This window comes from Abramis brama (assembly GCF_963993115.1).
Source record: "Abramis brama genome assembly, chromosome: 22".
NCBI lineage: Eukaryota > Metazoa > Chordata > Actinopteri > Cypriniformes > Leuciscidae > Abramis > Abramis brama.
Window position 1 is genome coordinate 2,101,007 of NC_139984.1, and position 22,148 is coordinate 2,123,154.

At 45.3% G+C, this 22,148-nt stretch overlaps 1 protein-coding gene across 3 annotated transcripts in view; it reads left to right on the top strand.

Annotated features, from left to right (window-relative positions):
* Positions 1-22,148, top strand: part of raf1a (Raf-1 proto-oncogene, serine/threonine kinase a) — a 41,824-nt gene that overhangs the window by 2,356 nt on the left and 17,320 nt on the right. The window contains exons 2-12 of one of the 3 annotated variants that reach the window (XM_084099104.1): positions 2,914-3,105; positions 4,008-4,120; positions 6,038-6,140; positions 6,222-6,379; positions 6,757-6,843; positions 8,515-8,617; positions 8,807-8,860; positions 12,362-12,386; positions 12,481-12,590; positions 13,570-13,687; positions 13,760-13,844. In XM_084099104.1, coding sequence (XP_083955230.1) covers positions 2,938-3,105; positions 4,008-4,120; positions 6,038-6,140; positions 6,222-6,379; positions 6,757-6,843; positions 8,515-8,617; positions 8,807-8,860; positions 12,362-12,386; positions 12,481-12,590; positions 13,570-13,687; positions 13,760-13,844 — 1,124 coding nt within the window. In that variant the 5' untranslated portion in view covers positions 2,914-2,937. Of the gene's footprint in view, positions 1-2,913; positions 3,106-4,007; positions 4,121-6,037; positions 6,141-6,221; positions 6,380-6,756; positions 6,844-8,514; positions 8,618-8,806; positions 8,865-12,361; positions 12,387-12,462; positions 12,591-13,569; positions 13,688-13,759; positions 13,845-22,148 lie in introns of all 3 variants that reach the window. The other 2 variants (XM_084099105.1, XM_084099106.1) reach the window with 2 other exon arrangements.

The window sequence follows — 22,148 nt, forward strand, 5'->3', positions numbered from 1 at the left end:
ACGTCAGTCACAGAGCAGCGCAGACGTCAGAGTTGTAGACAGACGTCAGTCACAGAGCAGCGCAGACGTCAGAGTTGTAGACAGAAGTCAGTCACAGAGCAGCGCAGACGTCAGAGTTGTAGACAGACGTCAGTCACAGAGCAGCGCAGACGTCAGAGTTGCAGACAGACGTCAGTCACAGAGCAGCGCAGACGTCAGAGTTGCAGACAGACGTCAGTCACAGAGCAGCGCAGACGTCAGAGTTGTAGACAGACGTCAGTCACAGAGCAGCGCAGACGTCAGAGTTGTAGACAGAAGTCAGTCACAGAGCAGCGCAGACGTCAGAGTTGTAGACAGATGTCAGTCACAGAGCAGCGCAGACGTCAGAGTTGTAGACAGACGTCAGTCACAGAGCAGCGCAGACGTCAGAGTTGTAGACAGACGTCAGTCACAGAGCAGCGCAGACGAAGCCTTTTACAGTTCCTCCTGAACCCAAGCATCCAGCTCATGCTGCTTTCACGCCATAACTGCTGTCATTTGGAAGATATGGAAACCCGTGACCAGTGATGGGAATAAATAACGACGGTACTGTTTTCAGTAACGAGTAATCTTATTGATTACTCTTCCCATCTTAATAACGCTGTTACCGTTACTGCCAAAAAATGCGGCGCGTTACTATAATTGATGCTGTTTTTTTTATCAGTGTGAACCCGGCCTGAGCCGAGAGGCAAAGACTTGTTTTACTCTTGGTATATCTCATATTGTTACACTGTTCTACTTTTTCGAGGAAGAGAATACTTGAAGTACAGTATATCTAGCAATTGTCTGAAGTTTAAAAAAAAAAAAAATATTTGCACTACAAAGAGTTTATATTTGTTATTTCTTTTTGGTATAGTGCTTAAGCGTAATTTAATTTTGCCCAGTTGTGGCTCGTTGAGGGGCAATAAATATCAGAAGTTCCAAAACATCTATTGTGTTATGTGTATCGATACACTATAATGCATAATATCTACATACATGGCATTTGATTGGAGGCTAGTCTCACTTTGTCCCACAGCAACATTAATATAGTTTAGATTTGTGTACATCGTTTCTGTTAATAATGTATTGTATTAAGTGTCCATTTCATTATAATATTCAGATTTATCATAAATAATTGAACATGTACATGTATTTTCAGTTCAGTTAAAGAGGGGTGGAGGCGGGGTCACATTTGAGCATTTAAAAATGTACTTGAAAGGAACGCAATAGTTACTTTCTGAGGTAACTAGTTACTTTTATAATTTGTAACTGAGTAACTAATTTAGTTGCTTTTTGAAAGAAGTAACTAGTAACTGTAACTAATTACTTTTTAAAAGTAACCCGTGACACTCGGAGCTGTTCATGACGCGCATTCATGCGTTTCTAATATGTCAACACTATCAATGCCGAATGCTATGCTTTCGAAGCTTAGCTCGCTATTGCTAGCCTCTCCGAAACTCGCCTACCCTACCATTAAACTGGGATTAAAATGTTTTTGTTTTTTTACTGGGTGATCAGCCCCGCCACAAACAAACAGATTAATAAATATTGTTTTCATTGTTTTTGACCATGTAACCATGTATTCTGACAAACACTTTTGTAAAAAAACAAAATTAGATACCAGTGAAATTTCACAATTGTCGTTTTTATTTTCTATACCACAGCTAAAGCTACTAGCTTAACTAATATAGAAATAACTCAACCAGAGATCCCCGGCTAAATATTCTGATTTTGACCATTTTTTTTCAGGTGAAAGAAATGCATTAATGAAGAAGAAAGACAAAATATTAAATGTCATGGATGTACATTGTCTAAGTAATCCAGTATTTTCTATAGGGGAATCAAAATGACTATTTTCACCTGAGATTTTGAGCCAAATTACAGGGGGGTAAAATTATTTTTAAGAGATGGCAGCATCAATATTGTTTTACACTGAGATTGGTGTATTAGTAAAACCTGCTTACTTCTTTGTTGCATTACATGCCAGCAGTGACAGTTCAGAAATGGGGGAAAAGCACTTCCTGTGTTATTTGCCCCAAGTTTGCATGCCTGTAACTCAAGAAGTATTAAGGATTTCTAAATATCCTTCTAGATTCTGGTTCTTATCAAACGTTTCTTTTGGGATCTTGATTTTAAAGGCCCCAAATGGCACAAAGCCAGAGATATGGAGATCCCAATGCGGCTCCATGAACAACTTGGAAGACATTTTCAGTGGTCAGAAACCAAATGTGGGTCGCTCTGCGTACAGCTGATCTTTAGTCTTTTAAAGAGGAATATCTGAACAACAAATAATGTTGAAACTAGAAATGTCTCTTTTTTTTCTATCAATTCAATTGCATAGAATATGTCTGAGTGCAATAAAAAAAAAAGTTTGCGTCTAAAAGTATCTAAGATTTCTTAATACTCTTCTAGTCTAATTCTAATAAACTTTTCCTTTGGAATCTTTATTTTCAAGGTCCTTATATGGTTCAGTCACACAGAAATGGGGATCCCAATGCGACTCCATGTTCAAATTGTTGAATTTGACCCATTTTCAATGGTCAGAAGCCAAATGTAGCTTTTCAAACAGCAATGAAATTATATTCTGCTCTAAACTTATTTTTTGCCTCTAACTCAATCACAGGTGACAGAAATTGTACAATTTACTAGCCATTTGCTAATTAAAGACATTTTTTAGTCGACTAGCATGAAATTTGCTCGCATAATATGCGAGTGATTAACTCGCATTGACCTCTGCTATTATTCATGGCCCAGTTCTTTAAAGCTGCCTAATGATAGAAGTGAACGATTTCTTGTTTTTCTATCTTGTGTGATTATAGCAGCGTTTTACACACAGTTTGGATCTGCCACCAGAGTTCAGTGATAGTGGTAGTGTATTGGTGTTTGTTAGCTCACGCTGTGCTGTTTCCCCAGACGTCAGTGTGAGAGGGCATCGTGATGGAGCAGCTTCAGGGAGCGTGGAGAAGCGTCACCAACGGCCTGGGAACCAAGGAGTGTGTGTTTGAGAGCTCCTGTGTGATGCAGTCTCCTCAGCGCCAGTCCTCAGACGAGCCCAGAACCAGCCGGACCATCCGGGTCTTCCTGCCCAACCAGCAGAGGACAGTGGTGAGAGCCTCTCAGACCGCGTTCAGGGCTTGCTCGGCTGTTTGATGGAAACGAGACCATACTCTCCCCTTCGTTCTGCTGTTGAATTGCTCCCATCTGGGCGTAGACTCAAAATTCCGGTAACACTTTATTTTGATGGTCCCTTTTGAACGTGCTGTTGACTATAAGTAACTTTGCAACTACATGTCAACTTAATCTAACCCTACCAGTCTACTAATACTCTACTAACACCCTAATGAGAGTTAGTAGACATGTAGGTGCAGCGTTACTTATAGTCAACAGCATGTGTTAAAGGGACCATCAAAATAAAGTGAAACCAAAATTCCTTTGGCCAGAAGAAACGTGTATAAAAAATCGTTTATCCCAATGGCAGTGATTATCTTAAACCGTACAATTTTCTAAAGGGATACAATAGAATGGCCGGCATTATAGCGTGTGTTTATTCTTCTGGAATGATGGGAACAGTGTTTAATTGTATAATTTTGTTCATTCTGTGTTTGTGTTGTTAATGTGTGATGTGTTTTTAAGCATTAATGTGAATGTTTCTATGTCACCAGTGTCAAAGGCGAATTTCCGCTCTGTAACAAACAGAAACTCGACTCATAGAGCGGCGGGAAAGAGCATCTCAGTCAGTGCCGGTGCTGAACACTCAGTAGAGCAGATCAAACACTGGCAGAAGAGTGTGGTCTGAACTGTTGTGTGATTATTGATATTGCAGTATTATAGCAATAAAGCTGCGAGAAACAATTTCCCCAACAGTAATCTGCCTCAAAACGTAGAAATTATTGTTGCCATGAATTTTGAAGACTATTAAATCCAGTGGCCAGTTCCTCCTTGTCTTAGATAAAACGTCAGTACGACTGGTCGTAGGGCTGTGCTCATGGCGGGTGGTGTGTGTGCAGGTGTGTGTGCGCGCCGGCGTGACGCTGCACAGCTGCCTGATCAAGGCGCTGAAGGTTCGAGGGCTCCAGCCGGAGTGCTGCGCTGTCTTCAGTCTCCACCCCGGACACAGGAGGTCAGTTCATATCAGCACTACCTTTTTTTCTATATCTTACCATATTATTGATATTTATCACGATATTTATTTACCATTAATGGGGAAGGAAATGCTTTCCACATATTTGTTAAACTGAATATAAACAGAGTAGCTACCTTTTAATTTTGGATTCTGTGTTTCATGATGTAATCATCCTATCCTCGCGTTCTGTAACAAGTCCTTCCCTTGTGGGTCAAAATGACCCGAAGCCCTAAAATTATACTTCTTTTTTTTTTTCTTTTTTTTTTGTCCAGAAAGCTTATTTTATTTCATTTCGATAATATTTTTTCTATTTTTTAATGCAATTTTTTTGTGTGCTATTTTTTATTTTATTTACCTTTAAATTACTAGATTTGATCAATAAATAATAAATAAATTGTAATTTAGTAATTTAAACACATTCCTCACATTCTTTCAACAAATTCAAAATGACTCTCAATTTCGTGCCTAAATCTTTTAATTCAGCTCAAAATATCTTACATTGGGTGTCTTTGCCGACCTCTTGTGGAAAAAAATAGTAGTATAACATGATATTTCAAGACTCTTGCCACTAGACGGCCTTATAGCTCTATATGGAGCAAATGAGCTGTTCCGCTGGGTCCTCATTTTTTGTTAAAGTTTTAGCATTTTCAGCTTGAATTTGAGCTTTTTTAGGTTTTCTGTGTGTCCTGAAGCATCCCACTCATCCCACTCATCCCACTCATTCCTATGGGGTCAAATTGACCCGAGACGGAAGGATCTGTTACTTTTTTAAATTTCAACCACAAAACTCCTCGAATCCATTAAATTTTTTGTGTATTCGTGGTTCAAGTGCGACAAAAGTCATGGGGTCTTGGACCCCTCCGATGAACACTAAAAAATTTGTTTTACTTTTTTATATTTTTTGGGTCAAAATAACCCGAGGGAAGGATGAGGAAATGTATATAAACTTTAACAGTTTAATCAAGCTTTTAAAATGTAATCAAATGAAAATAGAACAATTAACACACAACAAAACAATAGAGCTGTTATCAGATATAGTGTGTTCAGTGTGAGGTGTCGATATGCCAAAGTGTGGCCGATTTCAGCCACAAAATCAGCTTGGCATCATGCCTACAGTTTCATTGACGTGTTATTCGAGAACAGCTTGGTCTATTGAAAAGCTTTTGATAACCTTTTCCTGGCATGGTCTGAAGATGATCTGGGCCAATTTTGGTGTAAATCAGACCAACGGTCTAGATGTTCGAAAAAGTATGTTTTCAAAGAAAATCAAAATGGCGGACAGCAAATTCAAGCAAATATGTCATGATTGGTATCATTGTTCTCGGTATTACTCAATGAATCTATCAAGATCAGTTTCATTAAAATAGGCAAAATTAATCAAACATTATTAGCATTTTTTGAAACGTATAAAATTTGGCCAGAAGGTGGCGCTGTTCCGGAACTTTGAGTACCTTCAAGGCAGAGTCCTGATGACACATATAGAGTTTCGCAATGATGCGCTAAGGCTTTCGTAAAATAAAGCTTTTCACAGCTAAATACTGTACTGTAGTTAGTGCTAATTTCACGTTTTGTTTAATTATAGCTCGCAATCCCACCACTTTTGTTTGTGTCCTCAGAGTGTGCTCATACATGTGTGTCAAATATCTCATTTCGGCCAATATTTATCAAATCAGTCATTTTAGTGTTAATATATAGGTGATCCGTATCTGCCTCAGATTTCCTGATCAGTGCGCCACAACTTCAAGCATGGTTTTTCATTTTCATTAAATAACGCAACTATGCGTTATTTAAAGGTATTCATTCGGTGGGATATTGCTATAGGATCTGATGTTGATAGTAAATTTCATTCCTAATGTGTCCGCTTCACATTGGTATCGTCCCTCATAACTGGTTGACGTGTGCGTATGTTTGCAGCAAGAAGTCTCGCATGGACTGGAGCACGGACTCGACCTCGCTCATCGGGGAGGAACTCCTAGTGGAGGTTTTAGACCATGTCCCCTTGACCACACACAACTTTGTGAGTGTTACACACGCCTGTTTGTGCACACCTGAAGAACTCTGTTCATAGTTCAAATTAAAAAGATGATTTCATTTTCAGGTTAGAAAAACATTTCTGAAATTGGCTTTCTGCGACATCTGCCAGAAGTTCCTGTTGAACGGCTTCCGGTGCCAGACGTGTGGCTACAAGTTCCACGAGCACTGCAGCACCAGAGTGCCCACCATGTGTGTGGACTGGACGAACATCAGACAGCTGCTGTGAGTCTTCATCATCCTCCTCAACAACACCCGACAGCTGAACATCAGGGCACAGCCGCTTCACTGTTTACATGATACGCTGAGTTATTGATCAGTGAAACTGTGAATATTCACATCAGTATTTGCAAAGAAAGATAATACAAAGACATGACTTCATTGTAAAGGAGGAGTGAAAAGCATAAAGTGCCATGATAGTTAGTTTCCATGTCCTCGATATGAAAGCTTCAGTCCACATCGTCTGTGTCTACATGAGCTTTCGTGAGGTAGTCTTACAGAACTCCCCCATTCAGTCTGAGGCATTTCTCAGCTGTTTTCATGGTACATACGAGTCTGATATTTTCACCATGAATGACGCTCGACTGCTCTGCGTTTGGCAGATTGTTCCCCACTCCGGGTGAAAGTGGGACTCCGTCTCTTCCTACGCTCACATCTCGGAGAATGAGGGAGTCCCTGACCCGAAACAGGTAACGCATCGTCTCAGATCACATGATGCAAAACCATTGTTGTCCTGTAAATGTACACACACCGCTCAGCGACTGCCGTGGTTTGATGGCTTGAGGAAAGCCTGGGTTACATATAGTCAAGTCACCTTTATTTCTATAGTTAGTTACTTTTATATTATACAGAATGCCAATAACTGTGTAAAGTTCATCAAATATGTAGTGTTTAATTCGGCTGTACAACAGTGATGTCATCATCCGCTCAGGTCTTATATAATAGAGTCAGTGCCGTCAGATCAACAATACTCTTGAATATGAAGCGTCCTCAACTAAGCAAGAACACAAACTCCATCAGTGACAGAACAGAGAAAACCCCTTGGGAGAAGCCAGTCGAGGGGCCAGTTCATATATCTCATTAATAAAATAAAACCGGTCAAAAGTTTTAGATCGGTAAGATTTCTAATGTTTTTAAAAGAAGTCTCTTCTGCTCACCAAGGCTGCATTTATTTGATTAAAAATACAAACAAAAACAGTAATATTGTGAAATATTATTAGAATGTAAATCAGCTGTTTTCTGTGTGAATATATAGTAAAGTGTAATTTATTCCTGTGATCAAAGCTGAATTTTCAGCATCATTACTCCAGTCTTCAGTGTCACATGATCCTTCAGAAATCACTCTAATATGATGATTTGATGATCAAGAAACTGTTATGATTATTATCAGTGTTGAAAACATTTTTATTTCATGATGCTATGATGAATAGAAAGTTCAAAAGAACAGCATTTATCTGAAATCTAAAGCTTTTGTAACATTAAACGCTACCCTTCAAAAGTTTGGGGTCAGTAAGAATTTTATTTTTATTTTTGGGGGAAAGAAATAAAATAAATCAATACTTTTATTCATCAAGGATGAGTTAAACTGATCAAAAGTGACAGTAAAGACATTTATAATGTTAGAAAATATTCTATTTTAAATAAATGCTGTTCTTTTGAACTTTCTATTCATCAAAGAATTTTGAAAAAAAAAATGTACACAACTGATTTCAACATTGAAAATACTAATGAATGTTTTTTGATCATCAAATCCTCATATTAGAGTGATTTCTGAAGGATCGTGACACTGAAGACTGGAGTAATGATGCTGAAAATTCAGCTTTGATCACAGGAATAAATTACAGTTTAAAATATATTAAAATAGAAAACAATAATTTTAAATTGTCATAATATTTCACAATAATACTTTTTTTTTTTTTTTTATCAAATAAATGCAGCCTTGGTGAGCAGAAGAGACTTCTTTTAAAAACATAAAAAATCTTACCAATCTAAAACTTTTGACCTGTAGTGTATATGGATTAAAAAAGGGACCCAAGCAATATATGGCGGTCTCTTTTGGCTTTTTCAGCAAACACTCAAAACACATGCACCAGTGAGCTTTGCCTGGGTAGACGCCACTAAAGCTTAATGCGAGCTCTTTAAATAACATTTGTGGATTACTGGAGCTATGACACACAGTGTGTTGTGGGTAAGGCCATCCAGTGGGATTTTGCTTTATGAAATTTGAGTAATAAATTGAAATGAAAGTGCTGTTTGTCTTCAGGTTCCCCCATCCCCTAGTTTCTGTGATGTTCTTGTTTCTCGATAACCGTGTCCGTGTGTATGCGCTAGTCTGGTGTTTCATTAGCTCATGTGTTCAGTTACTCCAGCCCTTCAGCTCTGACCCCGAGACTGCGCTCCACCTCCACACCCAACGTCAACATGCTCAGCACAACCCTGCCCGTACACAGCAGCCAGATCCAGGTGACCACGCACCACACACACTCCTGTCTCTCTTCTTATCCACATCTCTTCAGCTCCATCTGTGTGTGTGACAGCTGTCAAACTCTTCAGCTCCTATAAATATTGATTGGATTTGCTGTTCTCCTCTCTCTTTCACTCCACTGTTTCTCCTGTTTTCTCTTCACTGTCGTGTTGTTGTGCTGTGAGTAGCTAGACTCGTCTCCGAGCTCCTGGTGCCAGAAGCAGTCTGGCCTGAAGAGAAGAGTAGGTATCGTTCCTCTGCCAGGTGTAAGGTAGTGCTTGACTGACAGAAGCTTGCTCACACTGCCTGAGGTTCAGGCCGTTCTCTCACCTGGCTCGTTTTCTCTCACGGTTCGGTTCGTTAAGACACATATGAACACGCCGATCGCGCTCGGATCCGCACAGAAGCAGTCGCTCCGAGATCGGCTGAGCGAGGTGGTCTCGGCCCGACTGAACTCTGGGGCGGTTCGGTTGAGGTGAGAAACAGGGTTCGTACAAGGTGCTTAAAATGCTTGAAACTGAAGTCCTGGAAAATCCTTGAAAACATTTATGAAGAGGTACTTGAAAAACGCTTGAATTATTGAAAGACAATATATGTGAAATTAGTGTTTAAATTTATCTATAAAACGATCTTTTCACACAAAATGAAGCTGCAGCCCGTCTGATATATAGAGCCATTTTGCATGGCTATGAGTGTGATATTGCTCATAAATATCCAAGTATATGATACAGCTTTCATTCTTCAGATCAATCATATAATAATGGCAGAAAAAATCAGTTTGAATAAGGAAAGCGATATCTTTGTCATAGTGTCCTTTCAATGGGTTGCCAGTCATTGCATCTGCTACACTTTATTTGTATCATTTTGTTTTATTGGTTTATTTTTGCTTATCTATTTCCCTTTTTTAGAAGTTGAAAGATAATAAAGATATTGTTTGATAAGTGAGATCTCTGATTGGAGACCTTAGAAAATCAAAAAGTAGTGCTTGAAAAGTCCTTAAGTCCTGGAATTGCATTTTACAGTATCTGTACGAACCCTGTGAGAAAGCAATCCGACCTAACGGACCAGCGAACTAATATCATAATTCATAACGGGAAATGTGTTATATAAAGAGCAGCAGTGTCTGAGTCTGTGATTCTGCACATTAGTGAACGCAGTTGAAGACCAAAGAGAGCCTCTTCATCTAACTAAGCGGTAATGATGGCTACATTCGTATAAGTGTTTGGTGTGTCTTGACAGCTACAGATAAAGCCACAATAAGCTTTGGGAGCGAACTCGTCAATCCATCTTGATGGATGAAGCAGAGGAAACTCTGACCAATAAGAGGACAGCTTAACTCACATGTGACCTGAAATAAACACATGTTGGTATGCTATGAAATGTTGCCTTGTGAAAGCGAACCGAACCAAGAAGAAAATGCAACATTGTAATAAATGAAGTCCCTGATTGGGAATAAGCCAGCGATGTACAGGTGTGAACGGCCCAGACCGCATCTAGACCGCATCTAGACCGCATCCAGACCGCATCCAGACTGCCTCTAGACCGCATTTAGACCGCATTCAGACCGCATCCAGACCGCATCCAGACCGCCTCCAGACCGCCTCCAGACCGCCTCCAGACCACCTCCAGACCGCCTCCAGACCGTATCTAGACCGCATCCAGACTGCCTCTAGACCGCATTTAGACCGCATCCAGACTGCCTCTAGACCGCCTCTAGAACGCATCCAGACCGTATCCAGACCGTATCCAGACCGCATCCAGACCGCCTCCAGACCGCATCCAGACCGCATCTAGACGTATCTAGACCGCATCTAGACCGCCTCCAGACCGCCTCCAGACCGCATCCAGACCGCATCCAGACCGCATCCAGACCGTATCCAGACCGTATCCAGACCGCCTCCAGACCGCCTCCAGACCGCATCCAGACCGCATCTAGACGTATCTAGACCGCATCTAGACCGCCTCCAGACCGCCTCCAGACCGCCTCCAGACCGCATCCAGACCGCATCCAGACCGTATCCAGACCGTATCCAGACCGCCTCCAGACCGCCTCCAGACCGCCTCCAGACCGCATCCAGACCGCATCTAGACGTATCTAGACCGCATCCAGACCGCCTCTAGAACGCATCCAGACCGTATCCAGACCGCCTCCAGACCGCCTCCAGACCGCATCTAGACGTATCTAGACCGCATCTAGACCGCCTCCAGACCGCCTCCAGACCGCCTCCAGACAGCCTCCAGACCGCCTCCAGACCGCATCTAGACCGCATCCAGACCGCCTCCAGACCGCATCCAGACCGCCTCCAGACCGCATCCAGACCGCATCTAGACGTATCTAGACCGCATTTAGACCGCATCCAGACTGCCTCTAGACCGCATCTAGACCGCCTCCAGACCGCATCCAGACCGTATCTAGACCGCCTCCAGACCGCATCCAGACCGTATCTAGACCGTATCTAGACCGCCTCCAGACCGCATCCAGACCGTATCTAGACCGCCTCCAGACCGCCTCCAGACCGCATCCAGACCGCATCCAGACCGTATCTAGACCGCCTCCAGACCGCATGTAGAACTCATCCAGACCGCATCCAGACCGTATCCAGACCGTATCTAGACCGCATCCAGACCGCATGTAGACCGCATCCAGACCGCATCTAGACATATCTAGACGTATCTAGACGTATCTAGGCCGCATCGAGACCACATCTAGACTGCCTCTAGACCGCATCTAGACCGCATCCAGACCGCATTTAGACCGCATCCAGACTGTATCTAGACCGTATCTAGACCGCCTCTAGACCACAACTAGACCGCATCCAGCATCCAGACCGCATCCAGACCGCATTTAGACCGCCTCTAGACCACAACTAGACCGCATCCAGCATCCAGACCGCATCCAGACCGCATCTAGACCGCATCTAGACCGCATCCAGCATCCAGACTGCATCCAGCCCTATCTAGACCGCATCCAGCATCCAGACCGCATCTAGACCACATCCGCTGTGAGTGAGCTATGAGTCTACGAGCACCACAGCTGGTCACTCTGACGGACTGTTCACCATGATTGACTCAACCTTGGGCATATAGTTGATCTCTCCTTTTAAGTCTGGAAATAGTCTAGCTGTGGAGACTGGGATTGTTGTAACATGATGCTTTAATATCTGTAAATTACAAAGATTGCATGCATTTCTAAAGCCGCAAACAGGTTTAAATATTAAGAATATGAAACACTATTGCTTTGGGAGTATTTTGTGTGCTCTTTGTGGACATAAATGGGTGAAGTAGTGTTGCGTCCCTGCACATCTGCTCAGCTCAGCTATAACATTTCTAATTTATTAACATTTATGTGAAAGTTTTACACAGTTTATCAAATTAAACAAGAGAATCTGTGCTCCGATTAATTTACATTACTACAAATTGTAAAGCAGCTGTGATAAACAGTGAGCAAGTCTTGGCAAGCTCTGAAACGGTCTTGTTTTGCTTGTGTTCTGTGCATTGAAATATGACCCTCATATAGTTGGTTGTAGAAAAGCAACTCTAAAGACCATTAAGAAGCGAGTTACAGGACCGTGAGTGAGTGAATGATCAGGCTAGTTGTGTGCGGTGCACATCATAACATTAGTAACGCTACAGGAAAGTGTGTAAACTGCTCAAGCAACACGCTTCTGTCTTGCAGTGTGAATAGATTGAACAGTTGTGTGTTATTTCTTGATATTTTGTTCTTCTGTGTGTGTTTCTTCTAGGATGCCATGCGTGTTCACAGCTCAGGTGAGAATGACACACTGATGTGAATCCAGTGAGAAGTGTGTTTGGGTGGTTTATGAGTAGGGGTGATGTTCATCAGTCTCCCGTGTCTCCTCAGCTGGCGGCTCTCCGGCTCAGAGCCCCACGGCCCGGACCCAGCCCCCCGTCCCCACCGCCGCCCCGAGGGAGCGCACACCGGCCCTCGGCCCGCAGGAGAAGCTCTCCATCGTAAGCTCTGCTGAATTATTTATTGAAGCCTTCCTGTGTCGAGCTGCAGTCTTCAAGGCAGAGAAACACTGTAGTTTATATACACTTCAGTGCACAGTCCTCAGAAGTGTTTCTACCTAAACCATGGCGTGCAGATGTTATCAGTTATAGGAGCCCGGCCGGACTCTGCAGTTTCACGAGCACATTCTGATACTTCATTATCATAGTGAGAAATGCCCTGGAAATGGTATTATACCTGGTATTAAGATGTATTTTCAGTGGTCCGGTCACAAGTGATCAGTAGGGGTGTAACGGTACCCTCATATCACGATACTGAACTCACGATACGATATTATTAAAAGATTAACCTAAAATTAACTGTTGATTAAAATGATAAATTTGGTTTCACATTGTGTGTGTAAATGAATAGACTTGGACTTGGTGCTGAAACCCAAAGCACAGGACAATAGAGATGCCAGAATAACAATATTCATGATTCTGAAGCTGAAAATACTGGATTATTTTAGATGAATATGCTTGATCGGTCACTGACTAGATATATTTATAATAATGTAGGCCACTTTTACTGCTAACATCAGACATCTGGCTTTATCAGGACCCACAGATATTCCCCCATTGCATTATTATACATTATATTCAACATTATATACAGTAGTGTAATGAAAACTCTCTCAGTTACTGTCACCTCCTGTGATCAAGCTCATGATACTCACATCTGCTACTGTCACTGAACTGACTCATTTTGTATTGCATTTTAACACATTTAAAATACTATAATGATGTATACTGTACAATTGTACATTATGATTTTAAATATTCATTACAGTAATGATCACTTAGATGGAAAATGTGCTTAATTGTTGTTAAAGGAATATCACAATGCCAAAACATCTTAATGGTCTTAAAAAGGTTTCTTGGGGTCAAACATGACTGTTTTAGCGCACTTTCTTAAGTGCTAACATCAGGTATTGTTTTACAGCGGCCGCGGGACAAAAGAGACTCCAGCTATTACTGGGAGATTGAAGCGACTGAGGTGATGCTGCTGAGCCGGATCGGGTCGGGCTCCTTCGGGACCGTATACAAAGGGAAATGGCACGGTAAGCATCGGTTTGACCTCGCCAGCTTCAGTCTCTAATGACCCGCTTAACTCGCGCTGTAACTCGCTGTAGGAGACGTGGCTGTGAAGGTATTAAAGGTCACCAACCCGACCCCGGAGCAGTTTCAGGCCTTCCGCAACGAGGTGGCAGTTCTCAGGTGAGATGCTCACGTTGATAACTGAGTTTATGAGGGATGGTGTTTTAGAGCAGTGTGTCGATGGCTTTGTTGACTGGCATATGACAGTAATTGTTTAGCCAGAGATGAATATTCTGTCCCCATGTACTCATTTAATAGTTAATGATAGTTCTGTTTACTGAACCTATTACCATTACAATATAACTTACTGTAACATTTAACACCACTAGTCTTGATTGCAAACACACAGGAGAGCAATTGCTTATAAAATTGTTTACAAAATTGGGTTGATTTTCTCCATAATAGTTTGGAGCATGTTGAAAATGATCAGCGACCCTCATAACTCTTGTATTATATAATGTGAAGCTGTTTTTTCATTGTTGCCAGACTCAACATTATACGGGGTTCCCGCGGGGTCTTAAAAAGTCTAAAATTCTGAACTTTAAATTTAAGGCCTTAAAAAGTCTTAAAAACGGCCAGATTTTCATCCGCGGTCTTAAATTTCATTTAGTCAGGTCTTTAAAAGGGTTTACCCTCATTTATTTCCAGAAACGCTGGCTGCAGAAAGTTATTACAAAGTAGCAAAAATTATCGAGTCGTAGCCTACAAAGCGGAGCTCTAGAGCAGGGTCTCCAACACGTCGCTCACGGCCTGATTGGAGGTCGCTCGCCAAGAGGCCGTTCACATATCGCGTCTTTTGCACGCTCAAGTTCGTTCAAATGTAGGCGCGCGGTAAGCGTGCTCATAATTGAAGCGACGCGCTCGTTTTTTTCAGGCGCTGTCTGAAAGCTCAGTCAACATGAAGGATGGGGGTGCACCCAAACACTACGGGTGTTGTTCTCTTCTCCGTAAATGAATCTTGTAGCAGAGCTACAGCAAGCGTTTTTCGGTGGTGGAAATCTATTAGCCACTAAAACCTCTCGTTGTGGAGAGCGCAGTGCATGGTTGCATAGCAATAACAGACACCACGAGAAAATCGGACCTAATATTACTATTAATAATAAAAGATAAGCTAAATTGCATTGTACATGTCAGTAATTTATCTTTTTGGACTCATTCTTTTTTAAAAAAAAAAATATTTAAAGTCTGAAATATGTGAGGTTTATCTTTTTATAAAACCTTTTTTGTCAAACCTTTATTTTAACTTGTACATGTTAGTATATAACATGCAAGACACTTTAAAAATGTTCATTTTTAATGGTATTATTTTAATGTTTATGTAAACAAAAAGTGCATATTGATGCTAAATTTATTTGTTATTGAATTGCTGTTTTTTACATAAAACTTGGTGAATTGATTTCATTGTGTAGTATTAGTACTTTCTGAACAGGATTCTGTGATAATCGTGATCTTTTTTGTCACTATAATCATGAAATTAAATGTTCATGCCATTTCATCTCTAGTTATGATCAACTATGATCAACTAAAATCAACTAATTATGTGTTTTTTACAGTATAATATGCAAAGTACAATTTTCTATAAAAAAAATTATATCTGATTCTGTTCTTTTCTCTGACACACATTGTTGGGTGTGGAAGGTTACTAATGTGATTTATCTGTAAATTAAATTAATGCTTTTTCAATTACTGAATTCATTAAAATAAAATTAATTCTTTGATTTGAATATTTATTTGGTAATGCGTCGTGTAGGTCTTAAATTTAAATCTTTATGGTCTTAAAATGTCTTAAAAAGGTCTTATGAAACCTGCAAGAACCCTGATTATAAATAATACACGTTTGTCATTAGCGTTGTGCATTACTATAGTATTTATATATACACCACTTTCCGTTCATAGGATGTGGCATTATAATGTCAGAACGTCCAGGGGCCGCATGTATAAAGCCACTCAGAGTAACATTTTTGTAAATTTTAAGTATAATTTTACTCTTATTCCTAGACTTATGAATAAGTGTTATTCATAAAGGTTCCTAAATGTTAAGACTAGGTCTCAGCTACCATTCGAAAGCACTACAGGCTCGAAACTTCTTTTAGCGTTAGGTAAGTGCCTATTACCAACATAATCCAATCTGAATTTAATTAATACATTGTTCGACCGGACCTAACTGTTTTATTTATTTATATATATATATATAGAGAGAGAGAGTGTAGAGTGTATAATAAATATGCATGCAAAAAAAGTTTCATCACTCAAGTTGTTTCAGCCAAGTAGCCGAAGTTGCCCGCACACTGAAACAATGCAATCAGACCAAAAAAAGTAAAAAACAATTTTCAGCAGCTGAGCTTAATCAATGAGGGGGAATACAAATTTAAAAAAGTATATTACTAAACAAAACAAAATTAGCAAAAAAGTATCTTCTATTTTTAAAACACTGCACATTTTTTCACCTTTCTTCACATGCAAGTTAAAGATTCACGTTTGATATACTTTTTTTGGTCTGATTATTTTTTCAGCGTGTGGGCAACTTGTTGATATAACTTATTTTGTTCTACGCACCCGAGAACTTATTTTTATGGATGAAACTATCACTTTAAACATGACTTCTGTGTCAATAAATTAATCTCAATGTACTATTGAAATTGAACATTATTGTACATATATGATATAGCATTGTATTAGCACCCCACCCCCCCACCCCCCCAGGGGTGTCGAAATTAATTGTTCCTACGATGCATCGCAATGCAGATGAGGACGATTCGGTATCGGTTCAGTAATAGACCATGACCGGTTATAATGTACTGGCGCTTTTCTGACGTCATTAGTCGTGTAAGTGCTTTGTCGCGGTATCATACAATGGCAGAGGGAGGCGAGACGCAAGTGCGAGAAAGTAAAAAATGCTCCAACTACTTTAAAAGCCTACATCTGGGCACATTTCGGCTTTTATAAACAACCTGGTAAGCACGACCTGCAGAAGACACGTTGTGTGCGCTCATGTCACGCACAAATAGAATGTGCAGGAGGTAATACCACTAACTTGATAAACCACGCTAGCCGCTCTCGTTGGGCCATGTCACCCGCTCTCTGTGGGCCATGTTACCCGCTCTCGTTGGGCCATGTTACCCGCTCTCGTTGGGCCATGTTACCCGCTCTCTGAGGGCCATGTTACCCGCTCTCGTTGGGCCATGTTACCCGCTCTCTGTGGGCCATGTTACCCGCTCTCGTTGGGCCATGTTACCCGCTCTCGTTGGGCCATGTTACCCGCTCTCGTTGGGCCATGTTACCCGCTCTCGTTGGGCCATGTTACCCTCTCTCTGTGGGCCATGTTACCCGCTCTCGTTGGGCCATGTTACCCGCTCTCGTTGGGCCATGTTACCCTCTCTCTGTGGGCCATGTTACCCGCTCTCGTTGGGCCATGTTACCCGCTCTCGTTGGGCCATGTCACCCGCTCTCTGTGGGCCATGTCACCCGCTCTCTGAGGGCCATGTCACCCGCTCTCTGAGGGCCATGTCACCCGCTCTCTGAGGGCCATGTCACCCGCTCTCTGAGGGCCATGTCACCCGCTCTCTGTGGGCCATGTCACCCGCTCTCTGTGGGCCATGTCACCCGCTCTCTGAGGGCCATGTTACCCGCTCTCTGAGGGCCATGTCACCCGCTCTCTGAGGGCCATGTCACCCGCTCTCTGTGGGCCATGTCACCCGCTCTCTGAGGGCCATGTCACCCGCTCTCTGAGGGCCATGTCACCCGCTCTCTGAGGGCCATGTTACCCGCTCTCTGTGGGCCATGTCACCCGCTCTCTGAGGGCCATGTTACCCGCTCTCTGTGGGCCATGTTACCCGCTCTCGTTGGGCCATGTTACCCGCTCTCTGTGGGCCATGTTACCCGCTCTCTGAGAGCCATGTCACCCGCTCTCTGAGGGCCATGTCACCCGCTCTCTGAGGGCCATGTTACTCGCTCTCTGAGGGCCATGTCACTCGCTCTCTGAGGGCCATGTTACTCGCTCTCTGAGGGCCATGTTACCCGCTCTCTGTGGGCCATGTTACTCGCTCTCTGAGGGCCATGTCACTCGCTCTCTGAGGGCCATGTCACCCGCTCTCTGAGGGCCATGTTACTCGCTCTCTGAGGGCCATGTTACCCGCTCTCTGTGGGCCATGTTACTCGCTCTCTGTGGGCCATGTTACTCGCTCTCTGAGGGCCATGTCACTCGCTCTCTGAGGGCCATGTCACCCGCTCTCTGTGGGCCATGTTACTCGCTCTCTGAGGGCCATGTTACCCGCTCTCTGTGGGCCATGTTACTCGCTCTCTGTGGGCCATGTTACTCGCTCTCTGAGGGCCATGTCACTCGCTCTCTGAGGGCCATGTCACCCGCTCTCTGTGGGCCATGTTACTCGCTCTCTGAGGGCCATGTTACCCGCTCTCTGAGGGCCATGTTACTCGCTCTCTGAGGGCCATGTCACCCGCTCTCTGTGGGCCATGTCACCCGCTCTCTGTGGGCCATGTTACTCGCTCTCTGAGGGCCATGTCACCCGCTCTCTGAGGGCCATGTTACTCGCTCTCTGAGGGCCATGTCACCCGCTCTCTGAGGGCCATGTTACTCGCTCTCTGAGGGCCATGTCACTCGCTCTCTGAGGGCCATGTCACCCGCTCTCTGTGGGCCATGTTACTCGCTCTCTGAGGGCCATGTTACCCGCTCTCTGTGGGCCATGTTACTCGCTCTCTGTGGGCCATGTTACTCGCTCTCTGAGGGCCATGTCACTCGCTCTCTGAGGGCCATGTCACCCGCTCTCTGTGGGCCATGTTACTCGCTCTCTGAGGGCCATGTTACCCGCTCTCTGAGGGCCATGTTACTCGCTCTCTGAGGGCCATGTTACCCGCTCTCTGTGGGCCATGTCACCCGCTCTCTGTGGGCCATGTTACTCGCTCTCTGAGGGCCATGTTACTCGCTCTCTGAGGGCCATGTCACCCGCTCTCTGAGGGCCATGTCACCCGCTCTCTGAGGGCCATGTTACCCGCTCTCTGAGGGCCATGTCACCCGCTCTCTGTGGGCCATGTCACCCGCTCTCTGTGGGCCATGTTACCCGCTCTCTGTGGGCCATGTTACCCGCTCTCTGTGGGCCATGTTACTCGCTCTCTGAGGGCCATGTCACCCGCTCTCTGAGGGCCATGTTACTCGCTCTCTGAGGGCCATGTCACCCGCTCTCTGAGGGCCATGTTACTCGCTCTCTGAGGGCCATGTTACCCGCTCTCTGAGGGCCATGTCACCCGCTCTCTGTGGGCCATGTTACCCGCTCTCTGTGGGCCATGTTACCCGCTCTCGTTGGGCCATGTTACCCGCTCTCTGAGGGCCATGTTACCCGCTCTCTGTGGGCCATGTTACTCGCTCTCGTTGGGCCATGTTACCCGCTCTCGTTGGGCCATGTTACCCGCTCTCGTTGGGCCATGTTACCCGCTCTCGTTGGGCCATGTTACCCTCTCTCTGTGGGCCATGTTACCCGCTCTCGTTGGGCCATGTTACCCGCTCTCGTTGGGCCATGTTACCCTCTCTCTGTGGGCCATGTTACCCGCTCTCGTTGGGCCATGTTACCCGCTCTCGTTGGGCCATGTCACCCGCTCTCTGTGGGCCATGTCACCCGCTCTCTGAGGGCCATGTCACCCGCTCTCTGAGGGCCATGTCACCCGCTCTCTGAGGGCCATGTCACCCGCTCTCTGAGGGCCATGTCACCCGCTCTCTGTGGGCCATGTCACCCGCTCTCTGTGGGCCATGTCACCCGCTCTCTGAGGGCCATGTTACCCGCTCTCTGAGGGCCATGTCACCCGCTCTCTGAGGGCCATGTCACCCGCTCTCTGTGGGCCATGTCACCCGCTCTCTGAGGGCCATGTCACCCGCTCTCTGAGGGCCATGTCACCCGCTCTCTGAGGGCCATGTTACCCGCTCTCTGTGGGCCATGTCACCCGCTCTCTGAGGGCCATGTTACCCGCTCTCTGTGGGCCATGTTACCCGCTCTCGTTGGGCCATGTTACCCGCTCTCTGTGGGCCATGTTACCCGCTCTCTGAGAGCCATGTCACCCGCTCTCTGAGGGCCATGTCACCCGCTCTCTGAGGGCCATGTTACTCGCTCTCTGAGGGCCATGTCACTCGCTCTCTGAGGGCCATGTTACTCGCTCTCTGAGGGCCATGTTACCCGCTCTCTGTGGGCCATGTTACTCGCTCTCTGAGGGCCATGTCACTCGCTCTCTGAGGGCCATGTCACCCGCTCTCTGAGGGCCATGTTACTCGCTCTCTGAGGGCCATGTTACCCGCTCTCTGTGGGCCATGTTACTCGCTCTCTGTGGGCCATGTTACTCGCTCTCTGAGGGCCATGTCACTCGCTCTCTGAGGGCCATGTCACCCGCTCTCTGTGGGCCATGTTACTCGCTCTCTGAGGGCCATGTTACCCGCTCTCTGTGGGCCATGTTACTCGCTCTCTGTGGGCCATGTTACTCGCTCTCTGAGGGCCATGTCACTCGCTCTCTGAGGGCCATGTCACCCGCTCTCTGTGGGCCATGTTACTCGCTCTCTGAGGGCCATGTTACCCGCTCTCTGAGGGCCATGTTACTCGCTCTCTGAGGGCCATGTCACCCGCTCTCTGTGGGCCATGTCACCCGCTCTCTGTGGGCCATGTTACTCGCTCTCTGAGGGCCATGTCACCCGCTCTCTGAGGGCCATGTTACTCGCTCTCTGAGGGCCATGTCACCCGCTCTCTGAGGGCCATGTTACTCGCTCTCTGAGGGCCATGTCACTCGCTCTCTGAGGGCCATGTCACCCGCTCTCTGTGGGCCATGTTACTCGCTCTCTGAGGGCCATGTTACCCGCTCTCTGTGGGCCATGTTACTCGCTCTCTGTGGGCCATGTTACTCGCTCTCTGAGGGCCATGTCACTCGCTCTCTGAGGGCCATGTCACCCGCTCTCTGTGGGCCATGTTACTCGCTCTCTGAGGGCCATGTTACCCGCTCTCTGAGGGCCATGTTACTCGCTCTCTGAGGGCCATGTTACCCGCTCTCTGTGGGCCATGTCACCCGCTCTCTGTGGGCCATGTTACTCGCTCTCTGAGGGCCATGTTACTCGCTCTCTGAGGGCCATGTCACCCGCTCTCTGAGGGCCATGTCACCCGCTCTCTGAGGGCCATGTTACCCGCTCTCTGAGGGCCATGTCACCCGCTCTCTGTGGGCCATGTCACCCGCTCTCTGTGGGCCATGTTACCCGCTCTCTGTGGGCCATGTTACCCGCTCTCTGTGGGCCATGTTACTCGCTCTCTGAGGGCCATGTCACCCGCTCTCTGAGGGCCATGTTACTCGCTCTCTGAGGGCCATGTCACCCGCTCTCTGAGGGCCATGTTACTCGCTCTCTGAGGGCCATGTTACCCGCTCTCTGAGGGCCATGTCACCCGCTCTCTGTGGGCCATGTTACCCGCTCTCTGTGGGCCATGTTACCCGCTCTCGTTGGGCCATGTTACCCGCTCTCTGAGGGCCATGTTACCCGCTCTCTGTGGGCCATGTTACTCGCTCTCGTTGGGCCATGTTACCCGCTCTCGTTGGGCCATGTTACCCGCTCTCGTTGGGCCATGTTACCCGCTCTCTGTGGGCCATGTTACCCGCTCTCGTTGGGCCATGTCACCCGCTCTCGTTGGGCCATGTTACCCGCTCTCTGAGGGCCATGTTACTCACTCTCTGAGGGCCATGTCACCCGCTCTCTGAGGGCCATGTCACCCGCTCTCTGAGGGCCATGTTACTCGCTCTCTGAGGGCCATGTTACCCGCTCTCGTTGGGCCATGTTACTCGCTCACTGAGGGCCATGTTGTAGAATCTGTAGAAACGGTAAAATGGTGCAATTATGTCCCGTGGTCCGGCGTTTTCACTCAGTAAATGGGCAGTTAACAAATGATCAGGCACTATAAGAAAATGATGGTTATGGAATTTATTGTTTGAATTTAAAATATTTGAAAGCTGAGCTGATATTTTGTACCAAAGTAACCTGCTCTTGTCTGTCGACATGTTTCAGTGTCCTCTTTGCTCCGTGATGTATTTTTCACTTCAAGAGAACATTGGCCACGTTTACATGTGCTCCAATAATGCAATTTTTCCACAATCAGAGTTAGGACTTAATCGCAGTAAGATGACACGAGCAAACCTCTTCATTCACGCTCTCTGAGGGCCATGTCACCCGCTCTCTGTGGGCCATGTTACTCGCTCTCTGAGGGCCATGTTACCCGCTCTCTGTGGGCCATGTCACTCGCTCTCTGAGGGCCATGTCACCCGCTCTCTGAGGGCCATGTCACTCGCTCTCTGAGGGCCATGTCACCCGCTCTCTGAGGGCCATGTTACTCGCTCTCTGAGGGCCATGTTACCCGCTCTCTGAGGGCCATGTCACCCGCTCTCTGTGGGCCATGT